Source organism: Hyaena hyaena, unplaced genomic scaffold, assembly GCF_003009895.1.
Source record: "Hyaena hyaena isolate Hyena2069 unplaced genomic scaffold, ASM300989v1 scaffold_10, whole genome shotgun sequence".
NCBI lineage: Eukaryota > Metazoa > Chordata > Mammalia > Carnivora > Hyaenidae > Hyaena > Hyaena hyaena.
In genome coordinates this window covers 5,089,530-5,112,694 of record NW_024080642.1, presented here as the reverse complement: position 1 = coordinate 5,112,694, position 23,165 = coordinate 5,089,530, and the positions used below count along the sequence as shown (strand labels likewise).

The 23,165-nt window shown below is 37.2% G+C and overlaps 1 protein-coding gene, 1 non-coding gene and 1 pseudogene across 6 annotated transcripts in view; 2 read left to right on the top strand and 1 right to left on the bottom strand.

The window, feature by feature from the left end:
• NSRP1 (nuclear speckle splicing regulatory protein 1) overlaps nucleotides 1-22,193 on the bottom strand; it is a 44,735-nt gene extending 22,542 nt beyond the window's left edge. Inside the window, exons 1-2 of one of the 5 annotated variants that reach the window (XM_039253953.1) lie at nucleotides 22,126-22,193; nucleotides 20,852-20,945 (exon numbers count right to left, since the gene is read on the bottom strand). In XM_039253953.1, the coding sequence (XP_039109884.1) occupies nucleotides 20,852-20,945; nucleotides 22,126-22,145 (114 nt within the window). In that variant the 5' untranslated portion in view covers nucleotides 22,146-22,193. Of the gene's footprint in view, nucleotides 1-5,145; nucleotides 5,152-6,627; nucleotides 6,648-20,851; nucleotides 20,946-21,667; nucleotides 21,747-22,125 lie in introns of those variants that run through there. The other 4 variants (XM_039253980.1, XM_039253988.1, XM_039253964.1 and 1 more) reach the window with 4 other exon arrangements.
• Nucleotides 1,751-1,840, top strand: LOC120246745. The gene has a single exon (XR_005532124.1). It is a non-coding gene; the product is annotated as a small nucleolar RNA SNORD116 (small nucleolar RNA).
• Nucleotides 13,453-13,645, top strand: LOC120246801 (annotated as a pseudogene).
• Nucleotides 22,194-23,165: the final 972 nt, after the last annotated feature.

The window sequence follows — 23,165 nt, the reverse complement described above, 5'->3', positions numbered from 1 at the left end:
TGCTCTCAGCATTCAAGAGTCTCTCATGGTTTGCCTCCCTCCCTCTCCTCCACTATTTCCCCCCCTTCTTCTCCCCCATGATCCTCCGTTAAGTTCCTCCTAATCCTCCTATACGTGCAAACATATGGTATCTGTCCTTCTCTGCCTGACTTATTTCACTCAGCATAACACCCTCAAGGTCCATGCATGTTGCCACACACGGCCAGATTTCATTCTCTCTCATTGCCATGTAGTATTCCATCGTATAGATAAACCACAACTTCTTGATCCATTCGTCCATTGATGGACACTTAGGCTCTTTCCATGATTTGGCTACTGTTAGAGTGCTGCTATGAACATTGGTGTACATGTGCTCCTATGCATCAGCACTCCTATATCCCTTGGGTAAATTCCTAGCAGTGCTATTGCTGGGTCATAGGGGAGGTTCTATTGTTAACTTTTTGAGGAACCTCCACACTGTTTTCCAGAGGGGCTGTACCAGTTTACATTCCCACCAACAGTGTAGGAGGGTGCCCGTTTCTCCACATCCTCGCCAGCATCTAGAGTCCTCTGATTTGCTCATTTTAGCCACTCTGGCTGGTGGATATTCACTGTATTATATAATAGGACATCCATTCACATTTGTGAAAAACTTGAAGCAACTTAACTTTCAACATCAGAACATCAGTTAAGTAAGTATACCCTTCAACAGTTCTGCAGCCATTTAAAGATTTGGTTTCAACAATATTTAATTGTATGGGCAAACTTTAATGCTATACCCGTATCAGTCCACGTTCACTATTCAAGAGACCTCCTCTAATAATCATCGCGTCTCATACTATGGCCACACTACTTCTATTGTCTTTCACCTTGATTAAAACCTTTCCATGAAGTCCACCAATCTCCACATCCTCATTCTCTTTGATGAACTTTAAATTCCTTGATTGAAACCAGCGCTTCCCTAGTAATACCCCTTCTTCTTAGGCTGCTCATGCCTCACATTCTTCAGATTAGGGAAACACTGTGTCTCCTCCTGATTCTAGAGTCATACACTATGGGTAAAGCCACTACTCCTTTGAACTTCATGCCATATGATTGTTACCCTTATCCTTTCCTTCTCTCAATTTGTGAACCTTTATTACTATCTCTGACATCTTGATTTCAGTTTTCCTCTCTACTCTACATCATGCCATCATCATCATGGATAATCCATACAACACCCTGACCTGACCTTGTTTTCCTCACCTCCAGTAATGATGGTTTCTTCTCTACTAAGTCACCCTATCATGGTCACTCTTGTCGTTATCTGAGACCACTCCAACTCTGATCTGAAACTGTAAATCCGGACAACCAACCTGACCGACAACAATAACTATTCTTCTACCAAATTTCACTGAATATGAGATGTACATTATTTCACATCCTTACATCTCTGAAATTGGGATACACCTTGTAATCAGAGGCATCATCTAATTGCTATTGACCAAAAGGTAGTCTTAATATACTTGGTATTGCCTACATATGTGTGAATATTAGTGTCAGCATCAAAACCTGCAAAATGAGTATCATCAAGTGTTGGTGATGTAGCATTTCCTAAAATTATGTAATTATGTAGAGATAATTTGCTTTGGATTCCCATTTGGATTATTACTTAACAGGCCTTCTTCACCATTTCCAAACATCCTCTTTATGACCATTAAGCTTAATGTCAGAAACAGTGATAAATTTGGAAAAATAGTCATCAAGGAATCTGAGCAAAAAAGTCCAAAAAAGAATGATGATGACTCACTCATATGCATTCCTTGGAAAATCTGAACAAAATGAGAACTCACTACCAGTAAGAAAAAAAATAAAAAACTCTGGATCTGAAGAAGTTTTAAGGATTCCTTAACTAATCATTTTCATTTATATTTTACTTTTTATACATGTATGAGTAATCTAAGATAAAAATTTACATCTAATTAAGACTAAAATAACTCTTTCAATATTTCTAACTCATAAGAAAGACTATCATAGTTTAATTGGTAGTGTTTTCATAAAGATACATAAAAGTGCAACTTACAATGTTTCAGATTTCAGTAAAATATATAGTTCTCTTGTTCATTTATTTCCACTGTATTTTTTCTTTGCTCTTATGGATGCCCCTACTCCCTTAATTTTTCTATTTTCTTCTTTTTTTTAAAGTTTATTTATTTTGAGAGAGTGAGAGAGCCACTGAAGGGTCAGAGAGAGGGAGAGAGAATCCCAAGCAAACTCCACACTGCCAGCGCAGAGCCTGATGCAGGGCTCAAACTCATGAATCATGAGATTATGACCTGAGCCAAAACTGAGAGTCAGATACTTAACCGACTGAGCCACCTAGATGCCCGTTCCGTTTTTGTAGTTTACTCTTGCCAATAATCATAACTCCCTTGCAACACTGCCCATCTTCTGTGCCTATTTGATAATCACAAATCCTGAATCCATGCAACCATCTGCTGTCTATAGTAAGGCAACCAAGCATTCCAGGAAAATATAATTTCTTAGCTTCCAACTATAACTGGGCTCTCATGCTATTTACCATGTCTCGTTTTTCACTTATCAAGTCTCTCTTCTCTACCAACTATATTCAGGTCTCCTTTCTTTTTAAACCTCCTATACTCTGTCAACTTTCCCTATACATGACATTAACGCTACCTTTAAAAATCATTATGTACAAAAAATAACACAACATCTGTGAATTCATTACCCAGCCTAAAAAATGGAACATTATCAGTAAAGATCCTTCCTTAATCTCATTTCCACCCTTTCCACCCTAAATTTTGTTTATATCATCTCCTTGCTTTTTGTTAATTTTGCCACATATGTACTGAAGGAGATCAGGACATGGCCACCCAAAAATACGCTACTTTGGCATACTGATTATTTTGAGTTGAAGACACTTGAAAAACAGCCAGTGCATGGACACTCTGACACTCCTTTTCTTCCTAAAAGGAGGAGACAAAATTCCCATGTGAAAGATGCCTTCTTTGTACCAGAAGGAAGAAACATACTTATCACCCGACATGGGAAGTCAAGGCCAAGAGAAATCTACAGAAACACATCTTGATAAAATAGCTATCTTCCTTTATTCTACCCACTTATTTTAGTTACTTTCCCACAATTTCTACTCTGTTCAACCTAGTATATAAGCACTTAGGCCTAATTACTTCTTTGGGTCTTCATTTTTCTTGCAAGGGCTTCCATGTAAATGAACTTGGCTTTTCTCCTGTTAATCTGTCTTGTATCCAAAGACTCTATGATAGCAGAATAATAGTTTACCTCCCTTTCAGCATATCTCTAAATGATGCTGATTTTGCATGATCTGAACTTTTATACATTTTCCTGCTAATGAACATTTGGGTTATCCCCCGCACCCCCAAAGAATCAGCTATGAACCTTGTTGTCCATGTGTCCTGATGCACACGTGTAACCATTTAGGGGAGGTGTTACATTGTAGTCCATGTTGTAGGGCATGGATTTTCAATTTCACTAAATACTGACAAACTGTTCTCCAAAGGGGTCTAATCAATTCAAGCTTCCACCTACAGTGTGTAAATTCCCATTACTTTATTCTTGTAAACACTTTATACTGTCCATATTTTTCTATATTTCTAAATGGTCTCAAGTAATATATATTTTTTATATAACCAGGAGGTACTATAATTTATTATGAAACCAGAAGTTATTCTAATTTATTAACAAAAGCAACTTTAAGATCCTACTCAGAACTGAAAGTTAATTATCCTGACCAGTTGTGGAATATAAAGTGCCATCTGCCTTTGTGTGGACAAAATTTCTAATTCTACACCTTCAGTAAGTACTTAATGTTGCTAGGTCACTCTATGCTAAAGAGCGAATTGAGAGTACACTCTATCTTTCAGAGAACTTCCTGTCTAGTTAAGGTGACAACTAAACAATACTTTTATACAACTAAAGAACAATTAACACCAACCTAATAGCATTTATTCATTCACAGAAGTATTTTCTGAGCATACACCACGTGCAAGGCACTATTCAAGGTACTGATGAAAAAACAACAAGCAAAAACCTCTGTCGTCAATGAGCTTATAAGGGAACAAAAACAGACTAGTAAAATTTATGTCAGATATATTGCACTCTATGCAGAAAAACAATCAAAGAAAAGTACAGAGACTAAGGAGAGGACTGAATTTAAAATGGGATACTCAAGGAAGGTTTCAATGAGAAGGTGCCATTTGAACCAAGACCTGTAAAAGTTAAGAAAACAAGTCATAATGAGATCTGGAGAACAGCTTTTCAGGCATTGAGAATAAGCAAGAGCATGGCTAACGTGTCCAAAGAAGCACGCATGCATGCAACACAGTGAATGGAAAAAAATACTACTGGTATTAAGAATTCAGAAGAATGAAAATCATGGTCTAAGAGAGTCGAAGAAGAATCTGTGGAGGAAGTAGGTCTAAGCCAAATTTAGAAAGATGGGTAACATCGAAAAAAAAGTTGTATTATACAAAGGAAACCCTATAAAGAAATGTCATGACATAAACACAGGCAAGACAGAATGAAGAGATCAATATGATTTTAGCAAATGACTTCTGCATGGGTGCTAAGAACTGGAATTGGACTTAGACTACATCATGAAAACAAGAACCCTAAAAGTAATGCAAAAATAAAAAAGAATTTTTACTTTTTTAAAACTTGATGAGAATTCATTTAGAAAAATGATCTGGAATCAATGTAATATGGATAATAGGAGGTCAAACTAGGGGCAGAGAGGTTATAAGGCTATGACACATGGGAATGGATAAATGGGATAAACTAGGTGACGTTCCAAAAGAAAAAGAACTTGGAAGTAGATGGACAGAACGAATGCAGAAAACAGGGTTAAACTTGTATTAAAGTTTCTAAGCTAAGAAACTGCAGAAATAGTTATCTGGCTCTGAACTACAGGAGACACTACTCCTTAGTCCTAAGCACTAAGGGTCAGGTATCAGCAGTTGGAGGTTGCTATCAGTCAATATCCTATGTTGCCATCAGTCAAGGAGAGTTGTAGCAAACTTTGTAAGATTTAGTGAAAACATACTATAATTAATGACCTCTTCCAATTATTGTTTAATTTACCAATAAAAGGAAAACTACATTTTATTCCACTTAAAAACACAAACTTACTGGGCCACCCGGGCGGCTCAGCTGGTTAAGCATCAGACTTTGGCTCAGGTCATCATCTCACAGTTCTGAGTTAAAGCCCCGCGTCGGGCTCTGTGTTGACAGCTGGAGCCTGTTTCGGATTTTGGGTCTCCCTCTTTCTCTGTCCCTCCCCCACTTGCTCATGCCTGTGTGCACGAGCACACGCTCTCTCTCTCTCTCTCAAAAATAAATAAAAACATTTTTAAAACATTAAAAAAAACCCCACAAACTTATTTTCTAAAGGAACATCATTAACTATCTTAAAAATACTAGCACACTTATAATCAACAAAGGTCCTCCCCACAAAGGCAAATTTTCATGAAGTACACTTAGCAGTGTTTTTTTTTTTCAAAACACAAGCAACAGTTTGGCACCTAATATATAATCACAATGACCAAGTCAGGTGTGCAGCATCCCAAGTACAGACTTTATTAGAGTTCAGTTATACATACACAATCTCTTGACACTGAAGATGTAGTTCTTGCAGATAAAGCCCAAAGGCAGGAAATGAATCTCCTCCCAAATGCTGCTGCTTATCTTTAAAGTAACCTCAAATTATTACTAAACTAATAAAGTAATTTTGTTCCAGAAAGTGATCTGATCTATTTTACTTTCAGCTTTTGATAAATCCAGGAATGAGATGAGGGATTATTACTTTTTGTCTCACTATACACACTGAAACACAACAAGAAAATAAAGGAAAAAAATTTTAATATTTTTTTTTATGGTAAAGTTGGAATAGGCAGTATCAAAGCCTGTCAATAGATGAAGGAGATGTGTGTGGTTTTGGAAAAATAAAAAGGTAATTTTGTTATTTAAAAGCAAATTTGGAAGTAAAGCTTTTACTGTCTGCTAATTAGAAACTCTCAGTTTTAAAAAATGATTAAAAAGAGTGCAATAAGACTGTACATGATAAAAACCAGTAATTTAAAAATATAATTATGGCTATTGCTGCCTTCTTTATGTAATTTATCTAACATAATGGCTCCTAGCTAATGGCCACAACCCAACATGAAGATCAAGATTCTATTAAAAAGACAAAAAAAAAAAAAAAAAAAAAAGCCAGGCTACCAAAATTATGACTGTCACAAAGTAAGATGGAGACAGAACAAGAAAATTTCAGATGACTAATGATTAATGATCTAGTTACTGTACATGATCTAGTTACTGCACATAGACATGGTATTAAGTTTTATTGTAGCAATGTGGGCACCCACCTATTGCACTTTTACTCTGTGCCATACACTGTACTAGGCATTTAAGATTTACTCTCTCTGACCCTTAAAAGAAACTTTTAAAATCCCAGTGGAAAACCCCACTGTATTCTTGTGAGAAAAACAGTAAAAAACCCAACAGTCTTGATTTTACAGACCTCATGAAAGGACTTTTAGCAATCTACATTATTGGCCAACTTCCACTAATTTAGCCTGTGTTAACAAGCAACATCAAAATCTCATGGCTTACAGCATACAGGTTTACTTGTTGCTCATGATACATGTCCACTGTGGACGGTTTGTAGGTCCATAGTGTCTTCATTTCAGGCTGAAGGCAGTCCCTATCTACAACACGCTGTTCCTATGGCAGGGCGGAACAGCAGTGGTTCAATCACGAGATGGCTTTGAAAGCTTCTGCTCAGATACAGCTTATCAGTTTCACTCACATTCCAGTGGTTAAAGCAAGTCTCATGGATAAGATCAGTATCAAGAGCAGAAAGTATATACCCGGAGGAACATCTGATAGCAGAACTCTATAGAGATGGACCCAACACACACAATTACCCAATAATTGTAAATAAGATTTGGGAAACATAAATCTACAACAGAGGGCAACTCCTCTAACTTGAAAAAGGGTATTTACCATAAACCTAGAGCAAAAATAAGCACTGCTATGTATCAGCCGCAATAAATGCTTGGAAAATGTAATAAATTTAAATGATCTCAATCAAGCATTGACTATGTGATCTTAGGCAAGTTAAATTCTCTGCCTGTTTTCTGAACTGTAAAATGAAGATGACAACACACTATTTCAATGATTCTACAACATATTTTTTCACATTTTAATGTATCAGAAATTGATGATGTCGTAAAAATAATAGCTGTCACCCAGGAGGCAATAATGCTGTGCCAAATGAAAGCTTTCCATTGACACTTAATGGTAACATCAAGAAAGCATCACTAACAAGGCATCTTAGATTTAACAAAATATGGTAATATTTAGTGTTATTGTGACGACCGTATGAACTTATTCATATAAAACACAGCAATGGCTAACAAATAGCAAGTGCTGAATAAATACTATTTTTTCTTATTCTTTATACTAATATGTATCAAACCAGATTATAATGCTGAAGTAACTGCAGTAAAATTGCATTGGAACAGCATTAGAGAAAGAAATTAATGGAAGACAACAGTCTAGAGAACAGACCCACATATTTATGGGAATTTAATATATAATAAACGAGTCATTTTACATCATTGGGAAAGGCAGAGAACAGTAGTCTCAGTCCTGTTAGACCCAATACCCCTTTTATAGGCCCTTTATATATACTGAAATGAAACACACAGATAACTCCTTACACATAGTTTTTAAAAACTATTGCATATCTCTTCTTTCTTGTGCAGTTTTGGATACACACATATTTATCCATAAGAACTACAAAAAATAAAGGGAAGTAACCTATAATGGAATAACATATGCTGTATTTCAATATGTAAAAGAAGAAGTACATTAGAAGACAGTAAGTTATCAAAAGCTTCTATGGAGACTCATTGTAATCACTATTAATGCTACAGATACAAATGCTGACTGCAAAACTGGTGACTCAAATACCACTGGTTTTCTTAAATGGTGAACTCTATAAAGTTCTTTTTTTTTTTCGTAAAGTTCTAAACAAAATAGATACAATCTTCCCTCAATCTACAAGACAGTCAAATTAGGGGAAATTTTAGCATACATTTTGCTATGCAAAATCAATACTTTTTAAAAGCATTTAAAATTTTATTTTTTAAAAATTTATTTAATAAAAATAAAATGTACACAACATGTTTTGTGTTTATGTGTAAAAAGAACTTATGACTAGGCTCAAGAAACTACAGTTTTTCATCTATATAAATGTTCAGAGGGATTTCACCTATATGAATGGGGTCATGAAATGCAGAATATCTATCTTGCCTGGTCTACATCAAAAACTGGTATCAACTCATATGTGGAATTTAAGAAACAAAACAGATGAGGGAAAGGGAAGGAAAAAATAAGATAAAAAGAGAGAGGGAAGCAAATCATAAGAAACTCTTAAATACAGAGAACAAACTGAGGGTTGCTGGAGGCGGGTATTGGGTGAGAGCCATTAAGGAAGGCACTGTTGGGAGGAGCACTGGGTGTTTGTTATATGTAAGTGATGAATCACTAAATTCTCCTGAAATCATTATTACACTATATGTTAACTTGGATTTAAAAAAATAATAATTAATTTAAAAACTGGTGTAATACTCTCAATAACTACTATAAACAAAAGCCACTCCAAAAACTTCCTAATGCTCCTCTGGAAGTAGTAACATCTCCACTGAAAACCTCTGGAATAGACTTATCAAAAAAAAATTCTGGGGGCACCTGGCTAGCTCAGTCAGTTAAGCGTCCAACTTCAGCTCAGGTCATGATCTCACAGTTGCTGGGTTCGAGACCCATGTCAGGCTCTGTGCTGACAGCTCAGAGGCTGGAGCATGCTTTGGGTTCTGTGTCTCCCTCTCTCTCTGCCCCTCCCCTGCCTGCACTCTGTCTCTCTCTCTCTCAAAAATAAGTATTTAAAAAGTTTTTTTTAAATATTCTGGACAACAGGATACCCACTTTGTTGAAAATCAATAGCCCCATCTCCTCAAAATATTCCTAGGTCACCAGTCACCAGAAGGCAGAGTTGTGTAATTTCACATGTGTAATTTCACATCCATGCCCCAACATAACTTCTAATTGTGTTCCTTTTCCAACTAGTAAACAAGATCGACTCTTTGAAGTCTATCTGATTTCTGCCAGTCCCCCAACTAACCCTTTTTCTATTCCGTCTGAAAACCATTCTCTCAAATTTTTAAAATTCCACTATAAACAAACTACCTCTCATAGAGAGTACATTATAATATCTAAAAGCATGGACTTTGGAACTAGGCAGATCTTCTGGATTCAAAATCCGACTACTACGAAAGGACTCTGTGTGATACATGCCAATTTACTTCTTGACACCTTGGCGTCCTTAGCTGTATAATCTTTTTCCTTCAGCTTCTTCCCTTCCAGCTTAAACATCCATAAATCACTCTATCCTAAGAAAACCACAAAAAGGAAAATTCCACCAACTCTATTATTCCTTCAAGCTATCATCTCCATCTCTTCTCTCTCTTCACCTTCAAATTCTTTGAAAATAAGATCACGAATTAAATGAAATGAGTTAACAGATAATAAAACAACAAAAGGGATGGAAAGGGAGACTCTAGAGCTAAGAAAACATAGTGAGGGCTAGCACACCACCATTAAAGCTAATAAATTAATTAGAAAAAACAAAAAACATATAACTGAAATACTGATAAAGGTTGAAGGTAATAATGGATAATGCAAAGAAAAAGACAAAAATCAAGTAATCTCCCCAAATATCTACTTAACTCTCATCCTACCTGGCTTTACATTTTCTTGATCCATGACACCTTCCTTTTATTATTAATTTGAGAGAGAGATAGTATACAAGTGAGGGAAGGGCAGAAGGAGAGGGAGGGGAGACAGAGACAGAGAAAATCCCAAGCAGGCTCTACATTCAGCGTGGAGCCCAACCCGGGGCTCAATCCCATGACCCTGGGATCACTACCTGAATCAAATATCAGAAGTTTAGTCTTTGACATCTTCTAAATTAACATGTAATTGATTTATCTGTTAGGTTAACTATTTATCACCTCTGTTCCTACCACTAGAATGTAAGCTACGCAAAGGCCATGGCTTTGTTTTGTTTCACTGCCACAGAACAGGAATCACTAAAGATTTATTGAGTGAAATAATGAATAAATACAAAACGATATGAAAGGCGAAGATGATCTCCCAAAAAGATAACCTAGCAAGTGGGTCAGAAAAAGTACTCTGATACAATGACAGTAAATTTCTGTGAAATGAAGAAAAAAAAAAGATATTTAGGTAAAAAGCAACAATGCATTCATTCTAGGAAAAAATTCAAAATGACTGGCATCAAAACATTAACTTAAAGAATATAAAGAAAATACCCGCTAATTATCCATGCCAATAAAAAGGTAAGTCATCTTGTAGAGAGATTTAAAAAACCCAAAAAACCAAAATATTGTATTTCCTCACAAGAACATTCAATATCTGGGAAAATAACTAATGTCTACAGGGTTTTGAAATAAATTATTATTCATTAGAAATACTATGCACATTCAAGTAGATATTTAGGTGACAAAAGAAGTAAGCAATTATTCCTTAATAATTAAGAACTTAGGAAAAATGCCCTTATGAGCACATGCCCAAAAAGTACTCAACAATGAAATTAAGTCAAAGACCTCAGAAATGGAAAGCACTGGTAAAAAGACTAGTGCAGTGCACCAAATCAAAGTAAATAATAAATCAAATATTCTAGGAATACAAGGATGGTTTAACTTCAAAAAAATAATACAAATCCATATTAATAGATGCTAAAAGATTAAAATTTAATACTCATTTATGATAAAAATTCTTAGTAAACTAGAAATACTACCAAAAACTGATAGCTCAAACATCAGATTTAATTATAAAATTTTATAAGCAACTCCCATTAGAGAAACATGAAAGAATGTTTCTATCACTGTGTCTGTTTGTCACCATATTGTAGTTTCCAAAGAATGGAATAATATGCACACACATAATCACACAAAAAAATAATATCAGATAAAAGAACTAAAGAAACCAAGAAACTCAAAAGAATCATCAAGCTATTAGATATATATAGGAACTGAAATTAAATCAATAAAAAATCAGAAGCATTCATATTTACTAGTAATAACAATTCAGAAAAAACCCCTTTTACAACAGCAATAAGGGCTATATGGTACCTCTATAAATCTAATAAAAGATGTGTGTGACCTTAATTGAAGAAATTTTCAAATTATACTAAAGGATATATAAAGCACCTGAACAAATAAAGACATATGCCATCTTCATAAATGAAAAGACTGAAATATTAAAACATCAATTTTCTTCTAAAGTAACCAAAAATCCAACACAAGTCCAACCAAAATTCTTAGTTTTTTCAATGTGTACTTGAAGGTGACCCTAAAATTCACTTAGATGACCCAAGGCAATTTTAAAGAATAAAACACGGCAGGACAGTGGAAAGGAGCTAAAGAGAATAACAAGACAATGTATGACTTTACAGGTCAAAAATAAGGACACTGGTCTTTATCCTAAAAGCAATGGGAAGTCAATAGTGATTTTAAAATCAAGAAGAGGACGTTGTCTGAAGTGATCAAAAATGTACTGGAGCAGCTTCAAAGATAACCTGGGGAGTCACTGAAAATGGCAGAGTATGGACCAACAAAACTTCTCTTTTTAACACTGGCAAAAAATGTCAGAATCAGTTTTTTCAGAACTCTGGAAAGTAACCAAAGGCTTCAGAGGCCCAGAGAGCATTTATTCAAGAATAGGTGAATCTCAGTAAGAACTTTGTGGGGTTTTACTTTCCCTATTTCCATCATCCCCCCCCCCCGCCCCCCCAGTGCCATGGTGGCCTAAACCAACAGCAACAATCATGGCAGAAACCAGCAGTCTGGCAGCAACCAGAGAAGGCGGAATGAGGTTACAGCTCCTTCAGAACCCCTCTCCCAAAGAATTATTATTGGACCTGTCTGATGGTTCCCTGAAGACACCACTCACTAGACTGTCTTTATTTGACTTGACAGAGTGCCAAAGTAAAAGAGCCTTTTCCCTGGGGGTGTCTGTCAAAAACAATCAAAGACAACTGCTGAACATCAGGGCTGCCTGCGGCAGTGCATAACAGCTGGGGTAAATAATAGGTTAACCAAAAAGCTAAAAAAGAAAAGTTGAGAAACAGGATGTTCAATAGGGGCTTTGAAAGTTCCTACATATTCCTGGGGATCATGAGGCCCACATACATACAAAGACATTTGTACCCAATCAGGAAAAACCTGAGAAGGTCATAAACTCTCACAACTGACCCTGAGACTCTGTACAAGCAAGAACTGAAGGCTAAGGCAAAGTTGTAAAATGCCTGGTGGTGTACCATACACATGACCAGCATGCATATAGGGCCTCCTGGCAGACTAGAGAATTATTAGTTATAAGTGTTTAAAGGTCTGTCAGGGGCGACAGGGTGGCTCAGTTGGTTGAGCATCCAACTTCGGCTCAGGTCATGATCTCACGTGACTTTGAGCCCCGCATGGGCTCTGTGCTGAGAGCTCAGAGCCTGGAGCCTGCTTTGGAATCTGTGACTCGCTCTCTCTCTGACCCTCCCCTGCTTATGCTCTGTCTCTCAAAAAAAGAAAGAAAGCTCTGTCAAATCATTAGCTAACCACTAAGCTAACCAAGCAGAGACTCCAGTGGCCACACACAACAAAAAATAGAAACTTTAAGAATTAGTTCAGAAAGTCTCTGTGTAAAAGACAAAAACAAAAAATAGCAAAAAATCCCAATAAACCTAGGGAAGAGGAAAGGCTATTTTCCAGAGTTGCCACATTATTTTAAACTTTCAGTTCCGAACCAAAAATTAAGAGACATGCAAAGAAACAAAAAAAGTATGATCCATACAAAGGATACTTTCAAATAAAGAAAACCATGTCTAAATAACTAACATAAGAGAACAATGTCTCATCAAATAGAGAATATCAATAAAGTGACAGAAATTATAAAAGAAACTAAAATTCTAGAGTTGAAAAATACAATAATGCTTATGCAATATATTTCAAACCAAAAAAGATTTTTAAAAAAATAAGTCACTGATTTGCCAATGTTAAGTAAATTTGCCTAAAAATGCACAGATTTAAACAGAGGTTCACAAATCAACTTTACATATCGACAAGGACTCATGATTACACATCATTTCCTTCCTAAAAAACCCAAAAACTCCTACTTTATCTCATCTTCATAATCTGGGTTCTCTCAGCTACTTCTTTAATATTTCCATCCTACTGGGAGATAAAATAAGAATAGAATTCTCAAGGTACCAGACTGGCTCAGTCAATAGAGCATGACTCTTGATCTCAGGGTCGTGAGTTCAAGCCCCACATTTGGGCTTACTTAAAAAATAAAATAAGAAGCTTTGCACAGTGGCAGTATCGTAGCCAATGAGGTTTATCCGAGGCGCGATTATTGCTAATTGAAAAAATAAAATAAGAACAGAATTCTCTTGTCATCTCTCCCACTCCTAAAAGAATTCTATCATTTAGTGCTATCCTTTTCTCCCCCCTTACATTTTATGTTTGTTTCCCTCCTGGATAGCAAATCAGGGAATGTATTTTTAGCAAAACTACACAATTACTTTAAATCTTTCACTGCCTATACTGTTGTTAGATATATTCAGTATCATAAATTTACCAGGAATTCATTTTAATAGCATGAGAAACGTATAAAAAATTCTTAGTTATCATTAAAATAACCTAAATTTCCTGCCATTTCCATACCTAATATGATTTGTCATGTGTATATAAAACTGTCATTTTTAATTACCAAACTATATCCAGAGAAGTAGAAGATCTTATGATTATAACTGATTAAAAAAAAACAACACAACTGAAACTTTATTTGTTCAGATAGATTAGTTATCTTACCATTAGCAAGCCAAGCAGGCTTCCTAATAAAATAAGAATAGTTTTTCATTAGAAAAAAACAGACCTATAAAGACTACTTTTCAAGACAATGTTTTTAAAACATTAGAATTAGGTGGCTCAGTTGGTTAAGCATCCAAGTCCTGTTTGGCTCAGGTCATGATCTCATGGTTCCTGAGTTCAAGACCCACCATCAGGCTCTACAATAACAGTGTGGAGCCTGCTTGGGATTCTCTGTCTCTTTCTTTCTCTCTCTCAAAATAAATAAATTTTCAAAAAAGAAATCCAGCTTAAATAAATAAATAAATGGATCAGAATTAAAGTGGAGAAAGATTAAGAAATAGTGAAAGCAATGAAAGTATACTATGTAACCCAGTTACTTGCTAATTTCTCTAACTTCAAGAATATACAATTATGGTTATCTTATTTTTTTAATTAATTTTTTAATTTATTTCTTAAGAGAAAGAGAGAGAGACAGCGTGAGCAGGGGAGGGTCAGAGAGGGAAACACAGAATCTGAAGCAGGTTCTGGGCTCTGAACTGGCTGTCAGCACAGAACCCGATGCAGAGCTTGAACCCACAAACTGTGAGATCATGACCTGAGCCGAAGTCGGATGCTTAACCAAATGAGCCATCCAGGAGCCCCTGGTTATCTTTTTAAGAACTCATTTCCTTCTAGCCTTCAAAATTACAATAAGTTTTCTAAATAAAAAAAACCACATGCTGTCATCCAAAATAATGGTCTTCGTTTTTCTACTTACACATGTACATATAGCTTTGTGCAGTCATACATATTCAGTTTTGTATTCCGCTTAATTCACCTTACTTCAGGCTTTTAAGTCTGTTTGTTTACTTATTTATTTTAAATGTTTTTTAATTTATTTCTGAGAGAGAGACAGCCCGAGCAGGGGAGGGTCAGAGAGAGAGGGAGACACAGAATCTGAAGCAGGCCCAGGCTCTGAGCTGTCAGCACAACTGATATGGGGCTCAAACTCACGGATGGTAAGATCATGACCTGAGCTGAAGTCGGACATTCAACTGACTGAGCCACCCAGGCGCCCCTATTTATTTATTTTTTAATGTTTATTTATTTTTGGGAGAGAGACACACAATCCATACAATGAATTTCTGTAAGCCATTTTAAAAATTCCAGTTTCAAGGAATACTAATGGCATGAGAATGCGGCCACAATAAAAGCTTTAATAATCGGTACAAATGTAATTTTTAAAACACATGTAACATTTATTATGTCCTAAACACTATATGAAGTACATTACATCCATTATTTAATTTATCCTCTTAAAGGTACTATTTTTTTTTAATGTTTATTTTTTTGAGAGAGTGTGAGTGGGGAGGGGTAGAAAGAGGGAGACACTGAATCTGAAGCAGGCCCAGGCTCTGAGCTGTCAGCACAACTGATATGGGGCTCAAACTCACGGATGGTAAGATCATGACCTGAGCTGAAGTCGGACATTCAACTGACTGAGCCACCCAGGCACCCCGTTTGTTTATTAATTATTTTTAAGAAGGCAGAGAGAAAAGAAAGAAGGCACTTTGGCAGCACATATACTAAAATTGGAGAAGGCAGAGAGTGTGAGCAGGGGAGGGGGAGAGAAAGAGGGAGAATCTCAAGCAGGATCCGCACTGTCTGCATAAAGCCCATGAGGGGCTCAAACTCATGAAACTGAGATTATGGCCTGAGCCAAAATCGAGTAGGATGCTTAACCTAATGAGCCACCCATGCACCCCTCTATCTGTTGTAACTTAATACTTCTATGAAGAGATCAAAGAGTTCTGTACCCTTATCCAATCAGAAAACTGTTGCTTTTGGATAAAGATACAAAACTGCAACAACTTTCAGGCTGTATGGATACTTCTTCATGGCATTATGAATTACTGTGCAAAATAGGATCCTACAAGAATATTGTCTAAAAATAAGCTTTTCAATTGCCATGATTAAAAGGAAAAGTCACTATGCTAATGCAAAATGACCAAGCACCTATTACTGAGAACTATCTAAAAGTTCCTTGTTGAATCTGTCATGTAACATCTATGTTAGTCAGTGACCATCTAATAACATATGTGAAATACTACTGGTTATCACAAGTATTTTTGGGAATAATTGTGTAGACCAGGGGTCAGTAAGTTACAGCCAAATCCAGCCACCCCTCCTTTTGTAAATAAAGTTTTATTAGAACATATTTATTAGTCATGCTCATTCATTCACATATTGTCTAATGGCTGTTTTTACACTATGAAAGCAAAGTTCAGTAATTGGATTGTAAAGCCCAAACATCTACTACCGGGTTCTTTACAATATAGACCGCTAAAATATCTGAGTAAATAATTTTATTTGTAGTAAAAGTACTAGCATAGGAGCGCCTGGGTAGCTACTAATTAAGCATCTGACTCTTGATTTAAATTTCAACGGAGGTTATGATCTCACAGTTCGTGAGTTTGAGCCCTACAAACTGAGCACTGAGCTAACAGCACAGAGCCTGCCTGGGATTCTCTCTGTCCTCTCTCTGCCCCACCCTTGCTCATGGGCACATGCATGTCATGCGCTCGCAGGCACATGCTCTCCCTCTCTCTCTCTCTCAAAATAAATAAACACTAAAAAAATATATCAGCATAGATATCCAGATCCTAACTTATGGAGCTCATACTCCGAGATAGTGACAAGACTTGTATTCAAGTAACTTACAACACAAGGTATGAAAAGCTAACTGCTAAGGTAAGTAGAGTGACATAAAAAGGATGAGATTGCATCCAATGGGTGAAATCTTGAAGAAGGCAGCTTTTGCAATGCGTTTTGAAGGATAACTATAATTTGGACACGTAGGACGGGAAGACTTCCAGTGTGAAGAAAAGCAGAGTTGTGAAAAACCACAAACATGACAGTGTACTTTGCATAGAGGAGCACAGTTAGGAAAAAGTGCTAATAAGCATTTTGAAGTCAAAGCATAAGAAAGGCTTTCAATGTCAGGATTAGCAGTTTAGATTTTAAATACATCAAGTTCAGTAGCAAGGGGGTTACAAGTGAATAGAACTGTGCTTTAGAAAGATCAGTCTGTCAACAGTATTTCAAATGAATTTAAGGAGACAGGTAATAGGGAAACTAGTTACAAAGCTATTAAAATAATGTAAGTAATGAAGGTGGTGGCAATGGGGCTGGAAAAAACAATACACTTGAAAAAAATAAACACATTACTATAATATCAAAACCACTCAAATACTTATAATCAGAGAGCAGCATTTGGATACAATATAAACATCTTACTCATAAGGGGTAAAACACTCCATTTCCCCTACCTTTGAACAAAATAATTATTTCTAATTAGTTCTGACAATTTTAAAAAGAGGAACTATTTAAATAATAATTTAAAGTGCTGGCTACCACTTTCCAGTTTTTAAACTTACTCTGGATATAAGCACATATTAAAATTGAATTCATTTACTAGGGACCCATCTGCTGGACCAGTGGAAGGCAAGTCTGATCTTAAATTTGGGCTCTTGGGGCGCCTGGGTGGCTCAGTAGGTTAAGCGTCTGACTTCAGCTCAGGTCATGATCTCACGGTTAGTGGGGGGGTTAGTGGGTTCGAGCCCCGTGTTGGGCTCTGTGCTGACAGCCAGCTTAGAGCCTGGAGCCTGTTTCAGATTCTGTATCTCCCTCTCTCTCTGACCCTCCCCTGTTCATGCTGTCTCTCTCTCTCCCTCTCTCTCAGAAATAAATAAAACATTTAAAAAAATTTACTAGGGGCGCCTGGGTGGCTCAGTCGGTTAAGCATCCAACTTCGGCTTGAGTCATGATCCCACACAGTTCTGTGGGTTCGAGCCCCGCATTGGGCTCAATGCTGACAGCTAGCTCAGAGCCTGGAGCCTGTTTCAGATTCTGTGTCTCCCTCTCTCCCTGACCCTCCCCTGTGCATGCTGTCTCTCTCTCTCTCTGAAATAAATAAAACATTAAAAAAATTTTTACTGAATTTGGGCTCTTAAATGCTTCTGCTACATTGCTATAAATAACAATAAAAGGATTTGTGTTATAGCAGCTCTTCTCCTGGTACATCAAATGCCTTCTCTAAGAAGACAACCATAAAATTTATCTTATATTTTCCAAAGCACAAAAAAAGTTATTATTGCTTAAACTGTTGACTGATTTTTTAAATAAGAGATTTTGTATTCAAACTTCACAAATATTTAAAAATACTTAATTAAGAAATGTCTCAGTATAAGAGTAAGTTGGAATTCATCAGAGTGATCTTATTGGTAAGACATACTGAAGAACAGTTTTATATCCTATTCATTAAGAACTAAGCAGCAGCTTCTTGTCAGTTGGCTTCTGGCTGAGCTCTACTAATGGAAGACAAAGATGATCTATTAGAAGGTGGAAGAAAGGGAAAAAACAAGGTATTCCTCCCTGCCCTTTTCTCTACCTAAAACTGAATCTCCCCAGTGGCTTCAGCTCCTGGAAGAGTCCAGTTCCCACCAGATAACTCTAGCCCTTGGCCTCCAGGACCTATATCCTACCTGTATCCTTCTACTTATCACCACTGGCTCTTACTACTGCTAATCTCTGGGTTGCGTCACCATCCATACTCTTTTTGGCTTAAGTCTTCCATTACTTATGTAACCAATTCTCTGCATTAAAATCCCTTTATGTTGGGGCACCTAGGTGGCTCAGTCAGTTAAGCGTCTGACTTTGGCTCAGGTCATGCTCTCACGGTTCGTGGGTTTGAACCCTGCGTCGGGCTCTGTGCTGACAGCCAGCTCAGAGCCTGGAGCCTGCTTCAGGTTCTGTATTTCCCTCTCTCTCTCTGACCCTCCCCTGCTCATGCTGTCTCTCTCTCTCTCTCAGAAATAAATAAGACATTAAAAATAAATAAATAAAGTCCCTTTATGTAAAAGAAGGGGAGAAAGGAGGGAGGGACAGAATGAATAAAGAGCAAAATGGCTTAGCCTTAGCTGCTCTAGGTCTAGCCTCACTATACACCAGCCTCATTTCACAATGGAAAACAAAGAGCAATGAGTATACTTTCTAGATCACTTGTGTACATCCACCCTTCTCAAATATTTTGCTTTGTATTATACGGTATGCCAGGATGACTTATGTAAAACATCAGTATAAGCACATCCATAGTAGGGTGATTTAAAACAGTATTTGTGGGGTGCCTGGGTGGCTCAATTGGTTGAGCGTCCAACTCTTGATTTTGGCTCAGGTCATGATCCCAGGGTCATGGGATCAAGCCTAAAACCATGGAGCCTATGTAGGATTCTCTCTCTCATCCCTCCCCACCCCATCATCATTTTTCAGAGTTTTTTTTCTTTCTTCTTTGAGTTTTCTTTTTTTTAAGTTTATTTATTGGGGAGGGGGGGGCAGTGCAGAGAGAGGGGCGGAAATGGGGAAGACAAAGAATCCCAAGCAGGCTCCACACTGTCAGCACAGAGTCTGACAACAGCTCAAACTCAGGAACTTTGAGATCATGACCTGAGCCGAGATCAAGAGTCAGATGCTTAACCAACTGAGCCACCTAGGTACTCCCCACCCTCTAAAATTAAAAAAAAATAATAAAAGAAAATGTACATTAAAACAAACTACAAGGGTGTTATCAACTCAATGGATGATAGTCTTCAACAAATGATATTAGGACAACTGGATATCCATATGTGAATAATAGCAGGACCCCTACCTCATACCATATGCAAAAATTAACTCAAAATGGATCATGGACCTAAATTTAAGAGGTATACTAAAACAGAGGTATAAATCTTTATCACAATGGATTAAGCGGTGGTTTCTTAGGTATGACACCAAAGCAATAGAACCTATGAAAAAAAATAAATTGACTTTCTCAAAATTGAATTTTTGTGGTTCACAGGATTCTATCAAGAAGACAACAGAATGGGAAAAAAATATTTAAATTATATCTAATAAGGGACTTGTTTGTATCTAGAATATGTAAAGAAATCTTACAACTCATAAAAGGGTAATAATCCAATTTTAAAATATGTAAATGATATGAATAGACCTTTCTCCAAAGATGATACATGAATGGCCAACATCCCTGGCCATCAGAGAAATTCAAATCAAAATCACAATGAGATATTGCCTGGGGCAGAATGTAGGGAGGCAAACTGTGTCTGGAGCCAATTTCTTCAACAGAAAGAAAGGAAAAAGCAAAGAAGTATCAAATATGTTCAATTACCTACCTATGCCATTATAAAATGAGTAAAAAAAAAAAAAGCTGTATTCCTGACAGACCAAAGGAACTATCAGATTAACTGATGCAAAGGTCTTTTAGAAATACTGAAAATGACATAAGCACACATTTGAGGTTGTTTCTGCTATAAGTTGTAGATTTCACAGGAAAACACAGTTTTGGCTGCTAAAATAGAAAATATTCACATTAGATGTTATTACTGTAGAATGAACAACGGTAACTTCATGCACTACCATAATTATAAAACTGAGTAACTACATTTAGCAGACAATTAATAGCCACTAAAGTAGTCTTATAAGAAACTACTTTGCTAATAAAAATTTCCAGGAAACTGGTGACATCTTAATACCTCATTTTCAGGGATCTTGACCCTAATAATTTTGTTACTTTAGTATTAGCTGTCTAAAACAACTTTGTATAACTGCTCAGAAATAACTGAAAATCACAGCTTCGGAAAAAAATCTTAGATTACCCATGTAACATTAGTAAAGAAAACAAAATCAGTGAAGTCTTTCTTTAAAAAGATATTCCTTTGGTAATTCTGTAAATTATAATATAGTGCAGATACACCCTAATGACAAACAACTAAGGCACGCAAAGATATCAAATTCACTAGTTCAATTTAAAAAATGATATGTCCAACAATGCAACAGAAAAACATAGGTTCCCTTACCTCATCATCATCATCAGAATCATTCCCAAACACTGACGGTTTTTGCAAAACAGGGTGCAACTGCTGTGCTTTCTTTGGCAAAATAAGCCCATACCTGCGTTTTGTTTTTGAAATAGAAATTAAACCATTACATTTAAATGTTAAAAAATAATACATCCACTACTTCTTCCAGACGAAGCTACCAAGTCAAAACATGTCACACAGTTTATGAACACATAGCAGGGTTTCCGCTTTCTAATGATCTCAAAATTCTAATGTGCGTTTTTATAATTATTCCTCTAAGTAATTATTTGCAGACACGGGCCAAATTCAAATACCATTTTAATCAAAGAAGAGAAATAATCCAAGAGTTCAGAAAAGTTTTAGATGGTGAAAGAGTAAGCTTTTAGAAAGAACATGTTAGTGGAAAGCTCAGTTCATGCCCACTAAAAATTTTAAAACGCTCTAAAGTATCCTTGTGGTCGAACAAGAAAAGAACTATTTGGCTTTCTTCCAACTGGGTACTTACATAGTTTAAAATAAGTTATTGGATAATGTCACCCACGAAAAATTTTTAAAAGATTACAGTAACTGAGAAACCCAAGTAGCCACGGGACAAATGCCCATTACACTCCATTGTGCTCATTTGCAGGCATCTCAGAAAACCATCCAACAGACCCAACTCATTTAGTTTCTCACGTTTTGGCCTTTAAAATGCCGAGATGACGGGAAACTCCAGTGAAAATAAGGATTATACATCAAAGATAAAATTTCCAAGAACATACAATATTTGTCTCTCTTGCGGCAACGTATACCCCAATTCCCTATTATGCCTACCCTCTCCTGTGGCTTCTCAGCACAACATTCCTAAAACAAGAAGGGAGGGCGGGAATCAGGACTTGAGCAGCCAAGGAGAACAAGGCCCTCTAAGGAAGCCGGGAATGGTCTCTTCTCATTGCCCCTGAAAGCATCCAACCAGGGAGAAACTCAAGCGCGGGGTAGGAAGCAAGACTGAGGGGCCTCAGACCGAGCTTTTGGAAAATAGAAAAGTCTCGCTCTCTGCCCCTCAGCCTAACTTCCTTTATTTCCTCACAAGTTTCTCCCTCAAACTTCGGACTTCCATCCTGGAAAATGTGGGGGGAGGGGAATATGTTCCTCAGGATTTCTCGCTCTTCCCCGTCTCTATCCCTGACGACAAAGCCCCTTCACTTCCAGCGCACTTTTACTCGTCGGCCAAAGACAAAGTCGCCGTGATCTTTCATTCCCAGCCTGACCCTAACTCCCGGATCACTCACTGCCTGCCCGGAATCGCCATCTTGCTCCCGTCTCCGCTGAACGTGGCCGACGGCGACGTGACGCTCACGCAGACGTCGACGTCATCACGTACACTCTCGCGCGGATCTGGGCGACCTGAAGCACTTCTGAGCGGCTGAATGCTTGTTCTGAGTTGCTTGCGTGCTGCAAGACCCAATTCCTAGGGCTTTTGGTTTTGTTTGGAAACCAGCTGGCTTCCTGGACATTTTGGGAAGAAAGGAATGACAAAATTCTAGGCCAGCAATTCCTAAAGTGTGGTCCCGGGAGCATCACCAGGAATTTGTTAAAAATGCAAATTCTCTAGCCATTTCCCAGACTTACAGCATTTGAAACTCCCGGATGGGGCCCAGCAATCTGAATTTTACAGAGCCCTGCGGGTAACTCTTGATAGTCAAGTTTGAAAAACGCTACCCTAAAGCTATCGATTTTTTTTCCCCCCGCTGAGGTGGTCAGTGTGAGTATACCAGGCTCAGGGTGAGTTGGCAGCTGAAAATCTGTTTGTTAAAACAGGACGTATGCTCACATGACGAAATTATTAATAACAGCATCGTGGTAATACTGGATATAGGATTCAAAATTATATGTGATGTATATACATATATATATTTTAATTCTAGTCGCTTCTCGTCTGCTCATCCACCAGCTCTTGGCCCATTCCAAACTGGTTTTCTAGCAGTCAAAGAGATCTTCTCAATTACCGCAAAAGGATGTTAAAATCTCCCAACTGTAATTGTGAAATTGTCTATTTTTCCTTTTAATTCTGTCAGTTTTTGTTTCACCTATTTTGGTTTTTTTAAAATATTTTATTTATTTTTGAGAGAGAGATAGAGACAGCATGAGCAGGGGAGGGTCAGAGAGAGGGAGACACAGACTCTGAAGCAAGCTCCAGGCTGTGAACTAGCAGTCAGCACAGAGCCTGATGAGGGGCTCGAACCCACGAACCGTGAGATCATGACCTGAGCTGAAGTCCGAGGCTTAACCGACTGAGCCACCCAGGCCGCCCCTGCTTCACCTATTTGGA